Here is a 10,184-nt window from a genome sequence, read left to right as displayed (position 1 = left end):
CTTATTTTTACACCGACGCCCTCGCGCAGGGTCGCGCGTATCGTCCAACAGCGGAGGACGAAAGATTGGCGGACGAGCTGGTGTTCAACGTGGCTCGAATTGTGCATATCGCGGGTCCTTCTCCCATCAACCGCCCTGACCGCCAAAATCCGCGGGAGTCGATGCTGGCTGCGTTGAGACGAATGGAGGGCCGCGGCCATGGAGCCCCCCCTCGTCAAGATTAAGGTATTTTCTTTTTTTATCAAAAAATTAAAAACGCGGAGCGAGAGAGAGACCACGCGCGAGAGAAAGACAACGCGAACGGGGGGACGGGAGCGAGAGAGACCGCGCGAGGAAAAGAGAACGCGAACGGGGACGGGAGCGAGAGAGACCGCGCGCGAGGAAAAGAGAACGCCAACGAGAAGACGCGCGCGAACGGGGGAGAGACAACGGGGGTCGGGAGCGAGAGAGAATATCAATGAGGGGAACGGGAGCGAGCGCGGTGCTCCGAGGGGGGAGCGGGGCGGGGGGGACTTGAGTGGCGAGGGGGTGTTGGGGAAGGGGGTTTCGGCGAGCGCGTCGGGACATGTTGTTATCAAATGTTTATCAAATATTTGATAAACAACATGTCTCGACGCGCTCGCCGAAACCCTCTTCCCCAACACCCCCTCGCCACTCAAGTCCCCCCCGCCCCGCTCCCCCCTCGGAGCTCCCGGGGCCGTAGGCACACAGTATACCTACTAATAGTGATGCTTAAATAGGGCAAATAATTTTATAAAAATAGTAAAAAAAAAAGATTATATATGATTCATATAAACATTATAATTTAAATATGTTTAAAAAAGCTTAACATATAATATTATTTATACATTAAATAAGTTTAAATATAATGGAGAATGAATGAACGAGATCACCCGAGTTGGAGCGTGAGAGACCGCGCGAACGAGAAGACGCGCGCGAACGGGGGACGGGGGCGCGAGAGAACATCTACGAGGGGGAGATAACGCGAGCGGGAGCGTGCCGTGTGACGTCACGCGGACCGACGCGGTCGTTGCACGCGGGTCCCTCCCGCGGCGCGGCGAAAACGCGAACGCGGTCGCCCCTCCCCCGCGGCGCCCGAAACGCGGTTACCCCTCCCCCTCCCCGCCCGCGGCGCGGAAAAAAAGCGGTTCCCTCCTCCCCCTCCCCCGCGGCGCCCGAAAACGCTGTTTCCCCCTCCCCTTCCCCGCCCGCGGCCCGGAAAAAATGCGGTTCCCCCCACGCCCTGCCCCGCGGCGCCCGAACACGCGGTTCCCCCCCTTCCCCCTTCCCCCGCGGTATACCCCCAGACCCCCTCCCCCCGCGGTACCCCCCCCCCCCCCGCGGTATACCCCCCCGACCCCCTCCCCCGCGGTAATCCCCCCCGCGAAATCCAATACCCTTGTGTAACCCGATACCCCCGCGGTGGGTTAGAATCGGCCTAGCTTACCTACTACCGACGTGCAACGTCTCGTGAGAAAACACGGCATTAATCATTATTCCACGTATTCGGTGATGAAGGAATCGGTCGTCGAACGATTCAATCGCACGTTAAAGAACGACATGTGGAAGATGTTTACGCTCAACGGAAATTACAAGTGCGTCGACGCGTTATCGTGACTCGTGTCAGATTACAACGCGCGCAAGCATCGAACCATCGGCATGCGACCCGTCGACGTTACTTCCGCGATCGCCGAAAGACTCTTGGCTACGGTGTACAACGCGATAAAGATCGCGGGTCCGGCAAAGTTCAAAGCGAGCGACTCGGTACGCGTCAGCAAATACAAGACAATTTTCGAGAAAGGTTACACACCGAATTGGACCACCGAGGTGTTTAAGATCGTTAAAGTGCAGCGTACCAATCCCGTAACCTATCTACTCGAGGACTATCGTGGAAAATCCGTCGCTGGAGCGTTCTACGAGCACGAGTTGCATCGCGCGACTTATCCGGACGTGTATCTCGTGGAGAAAGTACTGCGCAGGAGGGGCGACGAGGTTTACGTGAAATGGCTGGAATTCGATGGATTGCACAACTCATGGATACACAAGGACAATGTTATTTAATTCGTGCAAACTGTATTTTATTCTTAACATAAAAAAATATACAATATGTAATACATGTGTTTGAAATATGAAATACACACATGTACTTTATTAATATCTTTTCCAATACTGTAATATAATCTACTATCAGGCAGTCTTACACAGTCAGTCGGAGAGCACAGACGTGTTTATTATTAAGTCTAACATATACAAGTTTCGATTGAAGGTTGCTTTACTGGTCTCGGATTTTCGATTTCTCCTGCTTCCTGTATCTCGCATTTTGGATAAAATGCCGTTTTGCGATAAAACGGCCATGGATAAAAAGACGTTTTGCAAAGGCTGCGGGGCGACGGTGGCTAGGCCGATTGTTTGTGATGAGTGTGGCATCGCCTCTCATCCTGGCTGTTTAGCCTGAACGGGCCATCCTCACTCAGACGGCAGATTTATCTGCTGCTCCTCTGACCCGACAGAACCCTTGGTCGGAAAAATAAGAGCTATAATCCGTGAAGAGTTCGCTAACTTTCGCGATGAAATTGTGAGTTCGTTCCGTGCTGATATAGAGCGGATTTCAGCTGAGATGCAGGGGCTAGCGGGGAGAGTCGCGGAGATCGAGAACGAGTTATCATCCGCCTCCCTTTCCATCGATCAGGAGGAATTAATGGAGGAGATTTTCGAGAGGGAAAGAAGATCTTCAAATTTAATTTTTTATAACCTTGATGAGTCAAATTCTCCATCTCCCAGGACCGATGACGTTTCGAAAAATTTGTCCATGGCTGAGGAAATAATACGCAAGATACGGCCCCAAAACCCTCCTCATATCAAGATTCGGAGACTCGGCGCTTTTAAACAGGGTCATGCAAGACCTTTGCGAGTCTCACTGCCATCTAAATCTGACGCCATCGACATACTGAAGAAAAAGAATAGTTACTCCGGGCCAGTTGCTATCAAACAGGATTTAACCAAGAAGCAGCGTGATCATTTCGTTTGTGTTAAGAAGCGGTTTGAATCGCTTAAAAACACTGGTGTTACCGATGTGACTTTGAGATTTATTAACGGTGTGCCGAAAATTGTAAAAGCTCCCACTAATATGCGCCAAAAAAACGCGACTATCACTCTTTAGCGTATTATCAGAATGTGAGAGGTTTAAGGACGAAATTGGCTGATCTGCAGTGTTCGATCAATTCTTCCGTGCTAGAATTTGATTTTATTATTTTTACAGAAACGTGGCTTAATTCTGGTATATCTGATGCTGAACTGGGCCTAAGTGATTTTAAAATTTTCCGTTATGACAGAGATGAACATACTAGCATCTACTCGAGGGGCGGCGGTGTTTTAATTGCTGTCCGTAATTGCTTTTCCAGCCGCTGTATTGAAATATCTCCTTCTAACATTGAACATCTCTTTGTTGAAGTAAGGATCGGTTGTCGCGTATTTATTATTGTCGCTGTCTATATTCCGCCTAATTCTTCGCCCGATGTTTATGAATCTCACTGTCGTTCCGTCCTGGATGTTTGTTTTTCTTGTCCTAATGCTAAATTTATTATTTTTGGTAACTTTAACCTACCAAATATTATCTGGCATCAAAACAATTCATCTCTGAATTATAATGCCAGGGGCGGCTCACAATTAAGACAGGCTGATATTGTCAACGAATATTTTAGTCTTTGCAACTTTCGGCAATACAATACCATAAGTAATGCGCTGAGGAACGAGCTTGATCTGATTTTTTCCTCTCGATAGTATTTACGTATATGCTTCCCTTGAGCCTCTCCTTCCTTGCGATGCACATCATCCTGCTCTTGAATTTGCCCTGCCACTTCCCACTGCTGCTCGTCCTTCAAGGAATTCTTTCTGCAGACCGTGTTTTAAACGCGCCGATTTTTCTGCAATTGATGACTATTTAAGTCAAATTGACTGGGACTCTGCCTTTGCTGATATTTCGGTGGATGAGGCCACTGAGCTACTTTACTTTCACTTGAATTTTGCGATCAATGCTTATGTTCCTTCTTATGTTATTTTCGAATCTACTTATCCAGCATGGTTCACCAAAGAATTAATTTCCCTAATCAGGGCCAAGAAGGCGGCGCACTTAAGATATAAATGCACTCTCTCATTCTCTGATTATAATCTATCTTTCTCTCACCTTAGAGCTAGATGTAAATCTCTGTCTGCCGTTTGCTGGTCTGATTTTACTGATAGATCTGAACATGCGCTGTCGAATAATACGAATCTTTTCTGGGGCTTTATCAGAAACATCAGATCTTCCGAACCTTGCGCCTCTAAGATTTTACACAACGACCGTTTACTGGAGGACAATGAATCTATTGCGAACTGCTTTGCTGATTATTTCGAATCTGTTTATACTAACAGTGATGTAACCAACGAATACCCTGACTGCAATTTTAACTCAAATCACCCCTTAGATCTTTTATCCCTGGACATATCAATTTCGGATGTGTATAACGAGATTAGTGAGCTTCCATTGAGCTGTTCCGCGGGGATGGATGGCATTCCACCATCATTACTAAAATCATGTATCTTTATCGCGTCAAGATTTCTGTGGCTGATCTTTAATAAATCATTAAAGGATGGTACCTTTCCGTCTCTTTGGAAGCAATGTCTGGTCTCTCCGATTTTTAAAGGTGGTGACCGTCAATCAGTTACTAACTATCGTCCTATTTGTAAGCAAAATATTATGCCGAAAATCTTTGACGGCATTGTTGCTCGAAAACTTGGCTCCCTATGTAAAAACATTATTATAAAAGAACAACATGGATTTGTACCGGGACGCTCGACGACGACAAATCTTGTTAATTATTACGATTTTTTAACTTCTGCTGTTGAGAGTGGTTCTCAGGTTGACTCAGTTTATACCGATTTTAGAAAAGCCTTTGACTCAGTTAATCGTACAATATTAATATGTAAACTTCGATCTCTAGGGTTCGGAGGTTCTCTTTTGCGTTGGATATCCTGCTTCCTACCAAACAGGTCTCAAGTCATAAAATTTAATAATAGCTTCTCCAGAAGTATAAATGTTTTGTCTGGAGTGCCGCAGGGCTCACATCTTGGCCCTCTTTTATTTGTGTTTGTTCCGTAATTTTTGTCGCGATCGCGGTCAATACCGTACGGTGACGCCATCCGTCAGACGCCCTCAGAACGAAGGAATTTCGCGCCGCACCCCGCGTCAATCCTGACCGCGAAGTTTTCCCGACGAGTATCGATCCGTCATGCCGTGATCGCATGATCACGAAAACACAGCTGATTGGTCGATGCCCGTCACGGGCCCGAAAGCTCCCGAAACGCGAGAGCTCCGGGACCAGTAGTAGTCTCAAGTACTCCGGAACACGAGGTTGTACACCGCCGTGCGTCCGTTCTATTTTCCGTTTCACGCGGGCTACATTCCGTCGTGCATACGGCTCACTTGCTCGTTACGAGCACCGCTAATTTGTCTCGCGCCGGTCGAGCGTTCGCAGCAATCCACCCTCGCTACCGCGAGCGGTGGAACATCGCGTATAAGTCGCGCCGCGCCTCGCCATCATACAACTCGAGCTCCACAGTTCAATACTGTGAACATTACGCGTCTTGTGTCCCGAACGAGTGCGACAGCAATAGACCGCCGTAAGAGCGTCTGCCAGTGCATATCAGAGTGCGCTTTAATTGGCCATCGCCACCAAGATCGGTCGTACAAGACCACGTCACGTGACTACCGCGTCGAGCGGTCTCCGCATCAGGTGCGCGCAAAGTGACGCGCTCACATACGGGCGCGCTCACCCGAACTGTACATATATAATAAAAACATTTTGTGCATTGCGTCCTCAAGTTCCGTTTGTTACTTTCCTGCACGTCGGATCCCTGTCGGGGTCGTCCCGGCATAAAGTGGCGAACCGGAGTTACGCCCGGATCAAACAATTCGCCAACATAATTTCTGGTCCTTCGAGCCGGATCGGCGTGCTACTGTGCCATTCACAAATTAACGGACACTTGCAAAAATGGAGGAGCTCATGGCGCAACAGAAAGTAACGATCCACGCGATCGAACGAGCCCTGGACAACTTTAAGAAGATCGGCAAGGCGAATTACACGATAGGAGTAGTCCGCAACCGATTGCAGCAGGTCAATGATCACTTCGCTCGCCTCGAACGACTTCACGGTCAGATCATGGCCGCAGCTTCCAACGAGTTCATCATGACGGACCGGTACTTCACCGAGGATCGATTCCACAAGTTCGAGGCGGTCTTTCTGACTGCATCCGACTACATGGCCGAGTGGATGAGCAGACTGGAGTCGCCGCCGCCGTCTCAGGAGTCATCAACCGTAAGCCACATCATCCCAACGCATCGCCGCGTTCCGCGTTCCATCTTCCACGTATTAATCTTCCTAAATTCACGGGGGAGTTTCGCGAGTGGGAAGCGTTTCGCGATCAGTTTACTGCGTTAATTATAGACAATCGCGACTTGTTAGACGTTAATCGTCTGCAGTATTTGCATTCGTGTGTCAAGGGTGAGGCCAGCGATGCTATCCGCAATCTGGCATTGACTGACGCGAATTTCAAAATCGCTTGGAAATTATTGTTATCGCGATATGACAATCGCCGTCGTTTGGTGCATGATCATTTGCACGCACTTCATACGCTTCCCCAAGCGACTTCTGATTCCGCAGTGGCTCTCACCGCGTTGCGCAATAAAGCGAACATAGCGATACAATCGTTAAGGAATCTCGGTCGGTCTGTTGACACTTGGGACGACATTTTGGTTTATTTGCTCGCTCAAAAACTTGATAAAGGCACACGGAAGGCCTGGGAATTGAAACTTGGCGATACTTTAGAGTACCCCACATATGATCAACTTGATAGATTTCTTATATCTCAAATACGTGCGCTCGAGAATATTCTCCCGGCTTCGTCTCCTGCCAAGGGCAGTAAACAAAATTCCTCTGTTCAGAGTCACGCAGCGAACGCAAGTTCGACCAAATGTCCCATGTGTCAAAAGACGCACTTCTTGTCCGCGTGTCCGGACTTTCACAATAAAAGCGTCGCTCAACGGCGTGATCTCGCGAAGAAATATTATTGTTGCTACAATTGCTTGAGTACACGGCACACTCGCGATGCGTGTTCGAGCAAGAACACATGCCGTCAATGTCAGCAGAAGCACCATACGTTGCTTCACACGACCGATGTAAATAATAATAGTTTGACAAGTGAGAGCTCACCTTCATCTACGGAAACGAAAACAGACTTAACTGACGAAGTCACGTCGCATTTATTATCTCACACTAGCTTTTCGAAATCAAATATTTTATTAGCTACGGCCTGGATCAAGGTGAGCGGGCTCAACGGTCGACATAGTATCGTCCGCGCGTTGTTGGATCAAGGTTCGGTCACTACTTTGATCACCGAACGTTTAGCTAAGCGATTGCGTCTCCCGCGTACGCGCGTCTCCGTATCTATCACTGGGATCGGCGAGACCGCTGCCACTGCACGCAGCGCAGCTATAGTTCACGTGTCAGCGCGTGACGGAACGGGCCCGCCGCCCTCCGTCTCCGCTCTTGTTCTTAAGTCGCTCACGACTTATATTCCGCAACGCGTTCCGGACATAACGAAACTGTCGTACATTCGCGAACTTACGCTCGCTGATAGCGATCCGACTAGCGCGGCGTCGATTGACGTAATTATCGGCGCTGATTTATACGGCGCGATCTTACTGCAGGAAGTACGTAATCGCGCACCTCATGAGCCCGTCGCTCAGAATTCGATATTTGGATGGTTCCTATCGGGACCGATGCCTATGCCGTCACAGTCACGGCCGGCTCGCATTCAAACGCACCACTGCACGGTGCTCTCGGAAATCTCCGATCAGCTGAAACGGTTCTGGGAGATCGAAGAACTCCCTCAACAAACGCATCTCTCACCGGAAGAGATCAGATGCGAAGAACATTTCGTGTCGACACATTCGCGTGCCCCCAATGGGCAGTATATCGTGCGGCTGCCGTTTAAATCGGGGCCCCCTATCGACATTGGCGACTCAAAATCGTCGGCAATCGCGTTGTATTCGCGTCTCGAGTCGCGGTTAAAGGCGAATCCCGACCTCGCAAGGGAATACCACGACTTCTTGGCGGAATATGAGCGTCTTGGCCACATGACCAAGGCGCCCCTCGACGACCCTCCGGATCGTCAAGTCATATATATACCGCATCACGCAGTTGTACGCGAGCATAGCGGGACAACTCGGTTACGCGTTGTCTTCAACGCCTCTCAACCAACCTCCAATGGTCTCTCCTTGAACGACCATCTAATGATTGGTCGCAAATTACAACCCGAATTATCGTTCATTATCTTGCGATGGCGTCAATTTCGGTTCGTGTTCACCGCCGACATCGCCAAGATGTATCGCCAGATTCTCGTCCACAAGGAAGACGCTCATTACCAAAGAATCTTATGGCGACCAGACCCCCACGGTCCCTTGATAGCATACCTATTGCTGACCGTCACATACGGGAATGCAAACGCGCCTAACGTCGCTCTTCGCGTGGTCGAGCAAGTCGCCGAAGACAAAGGCGCTGATTTCCCTTTGGCAGTTCCGGTATTACGGCTTCACACGTACGTCGATGACGCTGTGTTCGGCGCCGATGACATACCGCTCGCGCTTCAGACGCGAGATCAAGTAATTTCTCTTTTGCAACGAGCAGGATTTCACCTCCGTAAATGGGCGAGTAACAATCCTTTATTGCTCGAAGACATCGATCCGAAGGATCACGGCCTTGCGTCCTCCAAAACGCTCGATTCTGACGAACGCCTTAAGATACTAGGCATCAAATGGCATCCTCATACGGACGTTTTTCAGTTTGATGTCACACTCGCAGAGTCGCTTCCCGACACGAAGCGCTCCATACTTTCGACAATAGCGCGACTTTTTGATCCTCTCGGCTGGATGGCTCCCGTAGTCATCACCGCAAAAATCTTGATGCAGCAACTCTGGCTGCTTCGATGCAAATGGGACGATGTGATCCCTGAAAATCTTCTCCGTCAGTGGAGAGATTATTATTCTCGATTACCATTATTGCGACAAATCACCATTCCGCGTTGGACCGGCTACGGTTCCGACACTCTCACCGCGGAGATTCATGGGTTTGCCGATGCTTCCGCCTCCGCATACGGAGCGGTCGTGTACTTAAAGGTTACGCATTTTGACGGAACGGTAGACATTACGCTACTTCTCTCGAAGTCCAAAGTAGCTCCGCTCAAGCCCATGAGTATTCCTCGGTTAGAGTTACTCGCCGCGGTTCTGCTCGCGCGTACTATCGCCGCCGCGCGATCCGCGCTCACTATCGCTATTCACATTTACCACTGCTGGACCGATTCAAAGGTCACTAAAGCCTGGCTCTCACAGCCACCCTCGCGTTGGAAAATATTCGTCGCGAATCGGGTGCATGAGGTTCAGACTCTTTTGCCCAACGTCGAATGGCATCACGTGCCATCCGCTCAAAATCCTGCCGACCTCGTCTCGCGAGGCGTCAAACCCGAAGGTCTGAGTGCCCAATCTCTATGGTAGACAGGGCCAGCCTGGCTCAAATTATCGTCCGATAATTGGCCCTCAGAGTCTCCGTCAAATTCTGTCGAATCGCTACCCGAAGAGCGAACTCACGTGCCCGTGCACATCGTGCAATCGTGTGATCCCTGGGATCTCGATAAAAAATTCTCTTCATGGAACAAACTGGTGCGCGTCACCGCCTATATAATGCGATTCACTCAACGCGCTCGCGCTGCGAATTGCTCTAAATCCGTCAAGGCAAAGTCAAGTCTCGCGTCGATATTGCTTCTCCCCGAAGAAATTGATTTCGCGCGCGAATTCTGGCTCAAACAGATTCAACAAATGCTATTCCCCGTGGAATACGCGCAATTAAAGTCGACTTAGCGAATTTCAAACAGCAGTAAACTAATACCGTTAAACCCGTTCCTAGATAAAAGCGGGCTCATTCGAGTCGGAGGCCGACTCCGACATTCGACATTTCCGGCCGATAAAAAATACCCGGTTGTGCTCACCGCGCATCCGTTGGTCGCCGCGTTAATACGCGACACTCATCGCCGCGCCCTTCACGCCGGGCCGCAATTAACGCTGCACCTGCTACGCGATCACTACTGGATCTTGC

At 49.6% G+C, this 10,184-nt stretch overlaps 1 protein-coding gene across 1 annotated transcript; it reads left to right on the top strand.

Annotated features, from left to right (window-relative positions):
- Positions 1–6,029: 6,029 nt before the first annotated feature.
- Positions 6,030–9,586, top strand: LOC139784901 (uncharacterized). Its single transcript, XM_071724075.1, has 2 exons — positions 6,030–6,353; positions 6,539–9,586. Exons 1-2 carry the CDS (start codon positions 6,030–6,032, stop codon positions 9,584–9,586), a joined length of 3,372 nt encoding a protein of 1,123 aa, XP_071580176.1.
- The last annotated feature ends 598 nt before the right edge of the window (positions 9,587–10,184 follow it).

The sequence above is a fragment of the Temnothorax nylanderi genome, unplaced genomic scaffold (genome assembly GCF_030848795.1).
Source record: "Temnothorax nylanderi isolate EJ_2023f unplaced genomic scaffold, tnyl_v1.0 TNYL_tig0702_pilon, whole genome shotgun sequence".
Lineage (NCBI taxonomy): Eukaryota > Metazoa > Arthropoda > Insecta > Hymenoptera > Formicidae > Temnothorax > Temnothorax nylanderi.
Note: the sequence above shows the minus strand (reverse complement) of the source record. Positions and strands in the feature narration are given on the sequence as shown.

What these genes read in the sequence shown, in the direction of transcription:
- LOC139784901 (XM_071724075.1), top strand. Translation starts at nt 6,030, where the DNA reads ATGGAGGAGCTCATGGCGCAACAGAAAGTAACGATCCACGCGATCGAA. An exon ending in CGTCTCAGGAGTCATCAACC is followed by an intron (nt 6,354 to 6,538) that starts GTAAGCCACATC and finishes TCGTGTGTCAAG; the next exon opens with GGTGAGGCCAGCGATGCTAT.